Below are 13,582 nucleotides of genomic sequence, written 5' to 3' on the forward strand. Positions count from 1 at the left end.
ACATGTTTATCTCTAATGGCAGAAGGTAATATTCTCAAGAACTTTTGGTCCTATGTTTTTTGTATTGTTGTTTATTTGATTAACTGAATGCCAACCAAGTTTCTTGATTAATTAACAATGTAGTCCTTGGAGGTTTTTGTTATTGGCGTTCAAAGCCATGTAAATTTGTGGCTTCCTAATCTCTCTCTCTTTTTCTTTATAACTGTTGAAACAATGTACTCTCAGCATCATGCAAAACTTGTGTTTGGTACTTATATGTGTAAGATAGTAAGAGTGCTCAAGTCTCAATCAACAATGCAGTCCTTGGAGTTCACTGATAATGACTTTCAAATCCATGTAATCTTCTATTTTCTTAATCTCTATCTCTTTTTCTTTCTAACAATTGGAACAGTGTAATGCATTAGTTTGCTGTCTGCTGATGTATGTTTATTGTTGATACCTTAGTTGCTCATGGTGCTTCCATGACACAATATTGTGCATCTATTGGAGTTCAATGTGTTTAAAATGCATTTTTGTTAAAGGTCCTTGCGTATGTAGCATTTCCTAACTGAAATTTATCATACGACAACACTGAATGGTTGTAATGGAAATTTTGCAATCCTATACTTCTGTATAGTGAGTCTCCAATAAGGAATTTCACCCATTCTATTTTTGATAACGACCTTTAGAAATATTTCCTGCATTGTTTCGAGAACAGATCTATGCATGTACTAGACATTTGATATCTTCAATTAGTTGTAGCAGTTTAGTCATTAATGCCTCTCTTTGTGTGTGTGTGTGAGACAATTGTTTGAATTATTATCTCTTCTTTTTTTCCCCTATTGGATCTTTGAATTGCTCGGTGGAGTTATGGGTTTATGCAAGAAGGCTCCAGAGTTTCAAATGAATCCACTGGTTACATATTTTTAATTCTAGGTAACTAATTCCCTTTTCATCAAACATGCCTTTTTCAATTTTGAAATCAAAATTTTAGGCTATCAAACATAAAGAAACTCGAACTGGAACTTTCAGGAAGCAGCTAGAGTAGTAATGCCAGGAATTTATTCATTGTGTTTATTTTGGTCTAGGTTTGTAAGTCTACTCAGTTTTTCTTTACTGTGTAGAGAACTTTTGGTCTAGGTTTATAAGTCTACTCAGTTTTTCTTTACTGTGTAGAGAACAATAAGCAACATTGCACTATCTTTGATTGCTTGAGATCTTTCTTGGTATGCAGGCTGATTGTGCATGTGTTAAATGAACTTTCTCCAGCACACAACGGTAAAATAAAAAGTTCCCGCTTTATTTCTCCCTGTGCACCAAATGCAGTCAATTTTTATCCTGAGAAAAACTACCCTGCCATCAAACATGGTCTCAGATTGGAAGAAGGCAAAGTTTTCCTTCTGTATTTTTTTCATGGTAAATTTACCATGCAAAAATTTACCCTGCCATCAAACGGTGCCTTAAACTGAACCTCGCTTTGCTACCAATTGTAGCAAAAAATGTGCACCCTAGATATAACTTAGATCCAAACATGAGTAATATATGCAGAGAAAAACCGACAGAATCTCGACGTCCAAAATAATTCTCAAATAACAAACTTGACAAAGTTGACTTAGTAAAACCTCATTAACTAACCCAACAAAGTTCACAAAGCGAACTTAACTAAACAATGATGTAAAGTATGCAACAAGGAGACTTTAAATAAAACACTTCTATTATTTGTTAAAATGGAACTTACAAAAGAAGGGACATACGGACTCACTTTAACTAACTCACATAGTGAGCTAATACCCAAACACCTAATGCCCTTGCACCTGAGTACACACTTAACATAGCTCATAAGTGAGCACACAACATCACTCAACTTACTAGATTTCATTTTGATGCTTTACAAAATGGCCAGCACTCCTATAAATTATTTATAGGGAGGACAAGTCGGTGGTGGAAGAGTCCACCAAATTCTATTTTTTTTGTGTGACCTTTAATCATTACATTTAAGCACCGTTTCTTAAAAAGGAGGCTGACAACCTCATGAGTCTCTCGACTCTTCCTAGGAAGAGAGTCGGTGATGACTCTTTACAATGAGATTATGCTACAAAAACTAGTATGAACTACAAATGTCTTTCTTCCACCATTTTGATCTTCATATTCCATGAAACACCAAAGAAAATCTAGAATAATTTTCCACCCCATCAAATAGCCAAAAAGTTGTTCGCCATAAAAGTTTTTTCGTCCCCATTTTAAACTTAGAATTGTTTTTCCAGAACAAAGTTTCCATAAAGTCTTATTCCAGGCCATCAATCGACCGTGGAGAAGGGAACGCTTTGAGAGGTATAGCTTTCTGCAGGGTTATGCCAAACTTGGCTTTCACATCCAGTTGCTCGGGGACCATCCCATCAGGGAGAGTCCATGAAAATGAATGGAGGAGAGAAGCCAACACCAGATGAGCCATGCGGACCCCTAAAGGCATGCCGGGGCATATCCTCCTTCCGGCGCCAAAAGGGATGAAATGAAAGTCCTTTCCTTTGAAATTCACATCAGAGTTTAGAAATCTCTCTGGTAAGAAGGATGTTGCATTTTCCCAGCTGGCTGGATCACGGCCGATGGCCCATGCATTGACAAGAACTTGAGTGTTCTTTGGGACGGTGAAGCCAGCTACCTCTGTAGTTACATCTGCTCTATGTGGGATGAGAAGAGGAACCGGCGGGTGCAACCGCAGGGTCTCCTTCACCAGTGCTTGTAAGTAAGGGAGGTGCTGGATATCAGACTCCTTCACAAGACGTTCTGTGCCGATGGTTCGTTTCAACTCAAGCTGCGCTGTGGACATCTTGTCTGGGTGTCGAAGCAGTTCAGTCATGGCCCATTCTATGGTGGTAGAAGTTGTGTCACTTCCAGCAATGAACAAGTCCTGATTTATCAAACAATGACCGAGTAATTAGGTCAAATACTTTGTGATTTAATAGTAATGAAGAATGACAACACAACGTAGCATGTCCTGCTGCTTTGACCTTGATACAATTTCAATTCCCAAAGGGAGTTGTCTGGCAATAATAACTGTTAGTCTTTCATGAAGCTGCACGCCCCAAAGATTATAGCTGGTTTTTAAAGCTCAAAAGTGAATGAAAAAATTTCTCTTGCTTGGATATATGCACACAAAAAAAAATTGAAAAAAAATGAAAAAACTCAAAAGGACGCTTCTATCAGCTGCCGCCACATACGCTTGTCTTTCGTATTTAGTGGCAGAGCTAAAAAAAATTTCCCGAAATACACTCATTTACCGATTTTGACATATGAAGCGGCACTCGTATATATAAAAGAAAGCAAATATTCGAAGATTTAATATAAAAATAAATAAACATTGAGTGCATCCTTGCCTCATTCCTTTTTTATTTTGACAAAATTAATTTTTTTTTCTAATGTTTTTTTCTTAGTTCGTTCTTTATTCTTTGCCTAAAATACTAAAATATGAAGCTACATGTCTTACTACCATTATTTTTCAACACTATAACTTTATTTCGACCTTTACCCTGAGCCATCTTTACAAGAAGGAAATGGATTCTTTTGATATACATTCGGTCATTCCTTTTTTTAACTATGGTTAACATGATGTACTCGTAAGAAGAAGGTAAACGAAAGGATCATTTTGAAAATACGCTTAGAAATTAACCTGGTCGACAGATGCAGGTAAAATAATAATCTACTTGAATCGCACCCAGAATCGCTCGAACTCGGTATAAAATCTACTTGAAAAAAATTTACTAAACTATGCGATTGGCTTATGATTCAGGCACTTGTAACAAAATAATATACCTGAAACAAAGAATAAAGAAGAATTGGGTTGAATAAAAGGGAGCTCACTGTTAACAGAGGCCTGATATTCTCCCTGGTGAACCCTGAGCTTGGCTCCCTGGTGAGTGCCAGAAGCACTTCCAAGAAATCACCATACTTCTTCTTCTCCCCTCCATGTGCAGGAGCATCCGACTCCATGCGCTTGTCGATCACTTGGTCAAACGCATCGTACAACCGCTTTATAAGCGTTGCATTTCGACGCCGCATACCTTGAGGATCGGCCCACCTGAGCGCCGGGAATAAGTCGGAAAGGTTTGGCTTTGCGTTGAGGTCTAAAATCTCCCACAACAAGTTCTTGAACCCTCCCGCCGACTCCGACTCGAGATCCACCACGTCCTTCGAAAAGATGGTGTTGGCCACCAAGTTCAGGGTAGTTCCAAACGCACACAAGCCGACATCGACCGGACGTCCGGCCGCACAGGCCTTGTGAACATGCCGGAGAAGGGCATGAACCTTTTCTTGCCGCGCGCCTGCTAACATATCCAGTCTCTTGGGCGTGAACAGCTCCATGTTGCATATCCTTCTCAGCTCTCTCCATCTTGTCCCATGCTGACTAAACACCAGCGAGTGGTGGTGGTAGTCAAACACGGTGACAACGTCTCTGACGGATCGGCCCGCAAATGCCTGGTCGTGCTTATGGAGAACCTGTTCGGCCATCTCAGCCGACGAGACCACCACGGTGGTGATAAAACCTAGCTGCAGCGCCATGAGCGGACCATGCAGCTGGGAGAGTCTAGCGAGCGACTCATGGGCCATGCGGCCGAGTTCCAAGAGAGACCCGACAACCGGAAAACCCACGGGACCCGGTGGGAGCTTGCTGGTTTTCCGGAAAATAATCAGATTGAAAAGATAGAGGGATGGCAGGAGAATACAGAGCCACAAAATCAAATCAGTACTTAGCTCAGCCATTTCTTTGGTTCTTCTTTCTCGCTTGTTAATTACACGTTCAAGCGGATATTTATAGCTTCTTGCAAATGTGAAAACATATTTGCTCCCTCCTTTTTTTCAAGTTTGTTTCTATCCCACAAAGATCTTGAACGTCCTTCCTGATGTTACGCCACTTACCTCATGCCCACTTACATACGGCAAGCGCGTTTGCTGATCCCGAATCAGTGGACCAAATCGCCGTAAGGGAGGGGGCATGGAAAGATGCCCCATCAATCTTTGTCGCCCACCCAAGCATCTCACTTCTGAAGAAAAATTGAAAAAATGAAAAATCATTGACGGCCTTATTCGATTCAAAGTTTCTGATAGTTTCAAGGCTGATTTAGAATCCACGAACAATGTAAACAAACATTGGATCTTACCATTATCTTATATTAAAAGAAAAAAAGGTTTGAGATCCTTAGTTTGTGATCCAAACCTTGATTTGAGATTAGATGGGATAAGGGCTGATTGAATCCGTGGATGTGAAATTCTCGAATGTATTAGCAAATAATAAATTGACATTTAACTTTTAAAAGTTAATAGATATGCATTCTTGTTAAGTGTAGATCATTTTTTTGTTAGAAAACACAATTTAAAATTTCATGGGTTATAAAATTTTATACATCACGCAGGTTGTAATTAAGTTGGCTGATAGTGAAGCATGATCTCAATGACTGCGACCTGGAGATCACAATAGAAAAAGTAAATATAGTACAAGCAAGGGAGGAGAGAGAAGCTCTAACCAGTTCAATGGCAGGAGATATTTACCTTCGCACGGGTTGGCGGGAGCGACACTTTCAATTTCAGGATCTGCACCAGATTGTAGCGAGCTACGACTTAGCAGGCCTTGTGATGGGGGATTTCAATTCGTTGCGCAACAAAGAGGACAAAACTGGCGGCCCTCCTAATACAGTTTCATGTAAAGACTTTAAATAAATCTATCTGGGATAACAACCTTCTTACCTTGGTTGATCTAATAATAGGGATGGAGATGCCCGAATTCAGCGTCGACTAGATTGGTGCTGTGTGAACAAGCACTGGTCAGCCTCTTGGACGGGAGGATCTGATCTCAGAGTGCTGGGCAGAGGGATCTCTGATCATAGTGCCCTTATCTTGGACGTCTTTTGTTCTAGTCAGCAGACTTCCAGCCCAAACAAAGGCCAGTTCTGGTACTACAACTTTTGGGGTAAGAAGGAGAGCTGCATCGACACGGTTAAAGAATCCTGGGATGAACCTCACACTGGATGCCCGATGTTACGTGTCATCAAAAAACTGATAAAAGTGAGATCTGGCCTTGCTGGATGGAAAATAAACAACGTCAGTAAGATTACAGCAGGATTTCCATGCTCAGGGAAGAGCTTCACAGAGTGCAGTCTAAATTAGATGAGTTTTTCCTAAGGTCTGAGTTGGGACCAAATTTCCACAGATGAATGTGAGCTTTGGAGACAAAAAGTTAAAATCAGATGGCTTTCGGAAGGCGACCGTAACACCACGTAGCTTGAGAACGTGGTCAAAGGGCAGAGTAGATCATTTAAGCAATAGGGCAGACTCCGCAGTGATCCCCAAGGTATTGTCTCGAATTGTGAGGAGTTCTTTCGGGATCTCCTCTGCCCAGGAAGATGGGTAAGACATCCTGTTTGAGCCTCTCGTGTAGGGGTGAACACAAACTGAGTTGGTATTGAGTTCAGTCAGCTTGAGCTCATCTCCACTAATGAAACCTCGAGCTCAACACAGCTCGAGCTCGAGAATAAATCCATCGAAGCAGCTCGAGCTTGACTTGGCAGTTATGTGTTGAGCTCGAGCTCGATAAACTCGTTTGAATAGAATTGATATTCATCATTACGTATTGAGATCGAGTTCAACTCGATTAAGGCTCGACAAACTCGTAAACTTGTTTGAATATATCGATTTGATTAAGGCTCAACAAACTCGATTAAGGCTCAAGCTCGACTCGGCAGTTACGTGTTGAGTTCGAACTCGACTCGATTAAGGCTCAATAAACTCGTTTGGATAGAACTGATATTGATCGTTACGTGTTGAACTTGAGATCGATTCGATTAAAGCTCGACAAACTCGTAAATTCGTTTGAATATATCAACTTAATTAAGGCTCGAGCTCTACTCGACAGTTACGTGTTGAACTCGAACTCAACTCAATTATTTGAACGAGTCGACTCATAAACTTGAGCTTGACTCGTTAAACAAATGATTTCGTTCATGAGCCGAGCTTTAACGAGTAAGCCTCGACTCCTTGTTTACCCCTCCTCTGGTGGACAGCCAGGTAATCATTGATAACTTCTCCAAGATTTAGAAAAAAGGGACTCGCTTTCTTTGTTCTTTCGTCTCCAATCGTGTCTGAAGGGGAGACCCAAATTAATCAAAGATATTCTTCACTCGAAACAAAAGAGGTTAACATCACATAAATCAAACATAACCTGTCAAAGACGCCTTTGATAATTTCATTCTGATCCCACGATAGGTTTAAAAGTTCTTCCTTCATCACGTACTGAAGCTTAGATCAGAGGCCTCGCGACATCTTGTCACATCGGATTCTTACATTTAATTTCGAACAGAACCGTTATCTTCGGTCAACCTTGGAAAGCTTTGAACATAAATGCTGAGATAAATGGTCAGCGGATGCAGAGATCCATAATAAATATAAACAATATTCATTTTAATGCCCACCGTTTCACCGGCCATTTCCAACAAGTTGGAAGGAACAATCAAGTACTCTCTTGCAGAGCAACAAAACGTTTCCATCATACAGTGTTAGCATGCAAGAGGAAGAGACAAAGAAAGATGGATCACATAAAATACAAGAAAAGTTAGAAAAGAAATGTTGCATGCAAGAGGAAGAGACAAAGAAAGATGGATCACATAAAATACAAGAAAAGTTAGAAAAGAAATGTTGCCATTTTTTTTTCCCGAATGTAATTTGTTATGTAGTCCTATTAATAACTAGTGAATCGACTCAAGTGCCATTATACACTACACCAACTTAATATAGATCTTTTTATGAGCGTTTTCTTCAAATAATAACAAGAGTGAAATCTCATATAAGCATACTCAATTACTTTGTCATAAAAGAAATGACTAAAACAAGAACTGAAGATACGTTTGCATATCCTCTTGTCCTCCTCTATCAAGGGTTCATTATCATTCTTTTCCTTTTCAGAAAAAGAGGAGAGTTCTGGGCCTACACCACTTATCTTTATTGTTTTCTGCTCTTCCCTCTCATCTTCTCCATCCATCTTAAAAAAAAAGGGACGAGCAATGTAGGCTGCCCTCTCTCTCTCTCTCTCTCTCTCTCTCTCTCTCTCTCTCTCTCTCTCTCTCTCTCTCTCTGCGTGCGTGCGTGTGTGTGTGTGTTGGAATAAAGAAATTAAATGAAACCTAAAGCTTTGGGCTTCTATGCCCATTTCCAAACTCAAAAGTAAGATCTGATCTAGATTCAATAATCTAGATCCAATAAAGGATTATGAATCAATACTTGCATTTTAGATAGAAACTTGTGATCTGGAATCGAGTAACGATAAATTGAATCGGAATTATATGTATGGAATGGGATCTAGGACTCTATAAGGATATCTGGGACTCTATAGGGATCGGTCCAATTTAAATGGAACTAGGTATGTGTCAGGTCATCTGAATATTGAATTTTCTATTGTAAACTTGTTCTAATCATCTAGAATCTGGACCGAATTACTTGAGATCCAAGATCTGCATCACTGGGAGGAACCCATTGTACAAGGAGGACCAACAAATCAGTTTCAGTTCGTTCTTGGACTGGTTCCTGTGAACTGCCACATGGTCTCAAGTTTTCAAAATCTATTCACGAGGCATCGAAGACCAGTGCGTTGCTGGCTCATAAACCGGTACTTATGGTCCTAAAGTAGGTTCATAAGTTTTTGAGATTGATATAGGGGTTTGAAATTTACTTTGGGTTCATGCTTTAATGATTAAGAAATTATTTTATTTTTGTGAAGATACATCAATCTGGATTTGGTCTTGAGAATGGATGAGTTTATTTGTTCCACAGCAGATACTATAGATACTATACATCATAAGAAGTGTTATTTGACAAGTGGAAGCATTCAAACTACAGTTGATAGCTTCTGCAATCTCTACTTACAAAGTATAGGGCTGCACACACTGAGTAGAAGTTCAGCCAACTTGAACTCGACTCAACTAGAGCTCGAGCTGAGCTTCAAAAGTTAGCCTGAAGTCAACTCAGTTGACAATGAAGGAACTTGAGCTTGACTCGAGTCAGGCTCGTTTAACCTGTTTAGGATGATTTTTTTCTTTCTTGCTACATTTGTTGGCGAAGATAATTGTGTAGGCGAGACGATGAGAACTTTAGAGGTCTCGGCAGAAAAAGCAAAAGAATGACAATGACAAAAACCTTTAAAAAAAAAGTCAGGTAGTGGACTTTGTGCTCACAGCCCTCAATGGAACAAGGGAGCCTACACTCCGTTCGAGCAGAGAACCCAAGCTCGGGCAAGCAAGGGTTTTTGGTTTTGAGGAGCTCGAGTGAGGGCCAAGACTCGAGCGAAGGGAAAATCAGAACCCTCACTCGAGCAAGAGGGTTTTTGTGAGCTAAGAACCCTCGCTGGAGAGAGAAAGAAAGAGAGAGAGAGAGAAATGAAAAGAGGAATGAAGAAAAAGGCTCATAAAGGACTTACCTTTGGTCTTTCCCACCCCCGCTCGTCGTTGAATCATGGCGTCACCATGGTCGATGCCATCTGCCATCACTGGAGGATGGAGGCTTGATGGAGTAAGCCTCCTGGAGGATGAAGGAGAAAGGGCGAGGAGAGATGAGAAAAAAGATGATATCGGAAAGCAATGTATACGGAAAAGAGCAATGATGAGGATGGGCAAGGATGAAGGAAGACTGGGTGAGAAGAGAGAAAAAGAAAGGGAAAAAAGTTTGGTGAGGGGAGAAAAACGAAAAAATAAGGAAAAGTTTGTAAATGCGAACAATGGGAACAAATAATGATTCAAGTCCAGTTTAATTGAGTCTAGTCAACTCAAACTCATCTCGCTAAAGCTTGAGCTCGACTAGTATAAAAAGCGAGTCGACTAGTATAAAAAGCCAGTCAAGCTCGAGTCTGAACTCCAGCGAGGCAGCCCTAGCTAAGAACATAGACGAGGCTATTCCACTGTGCAGGGCAACAGTAGAGTTTCTGGCTACTATTGAGGTTGAGTTTGTTAGGCCTAACAAACTTAAAACCAGTACATATAATAGCAAGTTTACTGGATGTCATGTATATTGGTGGGGTATGTTATTAATTTGCTACCATAGTCTTGAATTGAGAAACGCAATGTCATAAATAATGACATGAAACTAACTATTTTTAAATTATTAGTGGTGCATATCACTGTAGCAGATTCACCGTTGAAATATGGACCTTCCAAAATGCCATACAACACATACGACGATGAATGGACATTTGATGAGCTTTCGTCCATGCGTTTTGAAGAAAAAAAAAAAAAGAGAGAAAGTGACAGCGCACATAACTTCTCTTATTAATTAATCCAGAAAGTATGACCCAAAGAATAGCACATTTAACAAAGTTTCCATGAAGCCGGCAGGAACAATCAGGTTCTCTCTTATAAAGCAACGAAACATCGCTATCATAAAGTGTTATCTTGCAAGAAGAAGGGACAAAGAAAGATGGATCGCATAAAATACAAGAAAATGGTTAAAAAAAATGTAACTTGTCATTTTTTTCTTGTGAATATAATTTATTACGTACTGAACTCAGATGCTATTATACTCATTGCCAACTATATATATATATATATATATATATATATATATATATATATATATATATATACATATATATATATATACATATATATATATATATACTTATACTTTTTTTATGAGTGTTTTCTTCTAATGACAAAAAAAGTATAAGCACATTGAATTACTCTTTCGCCAAAGAAACGACTAAAATAATATCGTGAATTATAAATTCACAATATTGAAACAAAAGATGTTTGCAGACCTTCTTACTAACAAGCTAACACTAGGTTTGTGTATTAGACGCGAACATGCCATGAAACACCAAGGAAAATCTAAAATAATTTTCCACCCCATCAAATAGTGAAACAGTTATTCCCAAAAGTTTTTTCACCCCCATTATATACTTAGAATAGTTTTTCCACAACAAGTTTCCATAGTCTTATTCCAGGCCATCAAGCGACCGTGGAGAAGGGAAAACTTTGAGAGGTATAGCTTTTTGCAGAGTTAAGCCAAACTTGGCTTTCACATCCAGTTGCTCGGGGCCCATCCCATCAGGGAGAGTCCATGAAAATGAATGGAGGAGAGAAGCCAACACCAGATGAGCCATGCAGACCCCTAAAGGCATGCCAGGGCAGATCCTCCTTCCGGCGCCAAAAGGGATGAAATGAAAATCCTTTCCTTTGAAATTTACATCAGAATTTAGAAATCTCTCTGGTAAGAAGGATGTTGCATTTTCCCAGCTGGCAGGATCACGTCCGATGGCCCATGCATTGACAAGAACTTGAGTGTTCTTAGGGACGGTGAAGCCAGATACCTCAGTAGTTACATCTGCTCTATGTGGAATGAGAAGAGGAACCGGCGGGTGCAACCGCAGGGTCTCCTTCACCAGTGCTTGTAAGTAGGGGAGTTTCTGGATGTCAGACTCCTTCACAAGACGTTCTGTGCCGACGGTCTGTGTCAACTCAAGCTGCGTTGTGGACATCTTGTCTGGGTGTCGATGCAGTTCAGTCATGGTCCATTCTATGGTGGTAGAAGTTGTGTCACTTCCAGCAATCAACAAGTCCTGATTTACCAAACAATGACCGTGTAATTAGGTCAAATACTTTGTGATTTAATAGTAGTGAAGAATGACAACACAACGTAGCATGTGGTGCTGCTTTGACCTTGATACAATTTCAATTCCCAAAGGGAGTTGTCTGGCAATAGTAACAGTAACAGCTTGTTACTCTTTCATGAAGCTGCATGCCCCAAAAATTATAGCTGGTTTTTAAAGCAATGTATTACACAGTTCTATAAGGCTGTGCTAAAGACTGTAAGTGTTTTATGAAACGATCTGTTACATAGTTCCATGAATCTGTAACATGCGCCAATCTTTACAGCAAATTCAAGGAATAGTAACAAGCTATTTTCGTTGCCCAACCACTCCCAAAGAGTAGGATTAATAATGCTATCTTTGTCTGAAAAGTTGGGTGTTTGGTCCTTGAAAACAAAAAAGTTCGATGTATGAAAGGACCATAAAACATGAAGCTACATCTCTTGCTACAATTGTTTTTCAACACTACAACTTTATTTCGCCCTTTACCCTAAGCCATCTTTAAAAAAAGGCAAAGGATTCTTTTGATGTACATTCGGTCATTCCTTTTTGAACTGTGGTTATCAGGAAAGGAAAGGATCATTTTGAAAATAAGCATAGAAAATAACCTGGTCGACAGATGCAGGTAAAACAATATGCTTTCATGTTGAAAATTTGAGATCTTTCCCAGGGTCGCTCGAACTCGTTATGAAATCTACTTGAAAAAAGATTATTAAACTATATGTGATTGGCTTATGATTCAGGCACTTGTAAGAAAATAATATACACGAAACAAAGAATAAAGAGGAATTGGGTTGAATAAAAGGGAGCTCACTGATAACAAAGGCCTGATACTCTCCCTGGTGAACCCTGAGCTTGGCTCCCTGGTGAGTTCAAGAAGCACTTCCAACAAATCCACATACTTCTTCTTCTCCCCTCCATTTGCAGCTGCATCCGACTCCATGCGCTTGTCGATCACTTGGTCAAGTCAAACGCATCATACAACCGGTTTATAAGAGTTGTATTTCGACGCCGCAGACCTTCAGGATCGGCCCACCTGAGCGTCGGGAAGAAGTCGGAAAGGTTTGGCTTTGCGTTGAGGTTTAAAATCTCCCACAACAAGTTCTTGAACCTCCCGCCGACTCCGACTCGAGATCCACCACGTCCTTCGAAAAGATTGTGTTTGCCACCAAGTTCAGCGTGGTTCCAAACGCACACAAGCGGATATCGAGCGGACGTCCGGCCGCACAGGCCTTGTGAACATGCTGGAGAAGGGCTTGAACCTTTTCTTGCCGGATGCCTGCTAATATGTCCAGTCTCTTGAGCGTGAACAGCTCCATGTTGCAGATCCTTCTCAGCTCTCTCCATCTTGTCCCATTCTGACTAAACACCAGCGAGTGGTGGTGGCAGTTGAACACGGTGACAACGTCTCTGACGGTTCGGCCCGCAAACGCCTGGTCGTGCTTATGGAGCACCTGTTCGGCCATCTCAGCCGACGAGACCACCACGGTGGTGATGAAACCGAGCTGCAGCCTCATGAGCGGACCATGGATCTGAGAGAGTCTAGCAACAGACTCATTGGGCATGCTGCCGAGTTCGAAAAGGGACCCAACCACCCGAAAACCCACCGGACCCGGTGGGAGCTTACTGGTTTTCCGAAAACGAATAAGATTGAAAAGATAGAGGGATGGCAAGAGAATACAGAGCCACAAAACCAGATTGGTGCTTAGCTCAGCCATTTCTTTGGTTCTTCTCTCTCGCTTGTTAGTTAGATGCTTCTTGCAAATGTGGAAACATATTTGCTACCTCTTTTTTTTACAAGTTGCTATTTTTATAAAACTTAAAAGTTTCTTCCTCCTAATTTAAATAAAAAAAGTATGGTTTTAGCCTTATAGTCTTCTTTCCTCTCTCAAAAGTTGGAAATTTACTTTTCGTTACGTGAACTAGATAAAATCTTATTAGAAAAAGATACCAACTATTTAAAATTTCTAAAATTTCATTGGT

The 13,582-nt window shown here is 40.2% G+C and overlaps 2 protein-coding genes across 4 annotated transcripts; both read right to left on the reverse strand.

Annotated features, from left to right (window-relative positions):
• Positions 1 to 1,788: 1,788 nt before the first annotated feature.
• On the reverse strand, positions 1,789 to 6,098 carry LOC116263348 (geraniol 8-hydroxylase-like). 3 transcript variants are annotated; one of them, XM_031643047.2, is made up of 4 exons: positions 5,719 to 6,098; positions 5,524 to 5,565; positions 3,790 to 5,018; positions 1,789 to 2,887 (listed from the first exon to the last, which is right to left on the reverse strand). In XM_031643047.2, the coding sequence occupies exons 3-4, from the start codon at positions 4,735 to 4,737 to the stop codon at positions 2,264 to 2,266; spliced, it is 1,572 nt and encodes a 523-aa protein (XP_031498907.1). In that variant the 5' UTR covers positions 4,738 to 5,018; positions 5,524 to 5,565; positions 5,719 to 6,098; the 3' UTR covers positions 1,789 to 2,263. The 3 variants fall into 3 exon arrangements, with proteins under 3 accessions (XP_031498907.1, XP_031498908.1, XP_031498906.1); XM_031643048.2 differs by having other exon boundaries at positions 3,838 to 5,018; positions 5,524 to 6,098; XM_031643046.2 differs by having other exon boundaries at positions 5,524 to 6,098.
• A 4,813-nt stretch (positions 6,099 to 10,911) lies between these two features.
• LOC116262619 (geraniol 8-hydroxylase-like) lies at positions 10,912 to 13,164 on the reverse strand. Its single transcript, XM_050080161.1, has 3 exons — positions 12,711 to 13,164; positions 12,414 to 12,556; positions 10,912 to 11,569 (listed from the first exon to the last, which is right to left on the reverse strand). The coding sequence occupies exons 1-3, from the start codon at positions 13,162 to 13,164 to the stop codon at positions 10,946 to 10,948; spliced, it is 1,221 nt and encodes a 406-aa protein (XP_049936118.1). The 3' UTR covers positions 10,912 to 10,945.
• Positions 13,165 to 13,582: the final 418 nt, after the last annotated feature.

Source organism: Nymphaea colorata, chromosome 10 (assembly GCF_008831285.2).
Source record: "Nymphaea colorata isolate Beijing-Zhang1983 chromosome 10, ASM883128v2, whole genome shotgun sequence".
In the NCBI taxonomy this organism is placed as follows: Eukaryota; Viridiplantae; Streptophyta; class Magnoliopsida; order Nymphaeales; family Nymphaeaceae; genus Nymphaea; species Nymphaea colorata.

Excerpts from the sequence above, each read along its gene's own strand:
- LOC116263348 (XM_031643047.2), bottom strand. The coding sequence starts at position 4,737 with ATGGCTGAGCTAAGTACTGATTTGATTTTGTGGCTCTGTATTCTCCTG. Across the intron at positions 2,888-3,789 it reads TTCTTTATTCTTTGTTTCAG|GACTTGTTCATTGCTGGAAG; the intron begins GTATATTATTTT and ends TTGATAAATCAG.
- LOC116262619 (XM_050080161.1), bottom strand. The coding sequence starts at position 13,164 with ATGCCCAATGAGTCTGTTGCTAGACTCTCTCAGATCCATGGTCCGCTC. Across the intron at positions 12,557-12,710 it reads CGAGTCGGAGTCGGCGGGAG|TGATCGACAAGCGCATGGAG; the intron begins GTTCAAGAACTT and ends GACTTGACCAAG. Across the intron at positions 11,570-12,413 it reads GTATCAGGCCTTTGTTATCA|GACTTGTTGATTGCTGGAAG; the intron begins GTGAGCTCCCTT and ends TTGGTAAATCAG.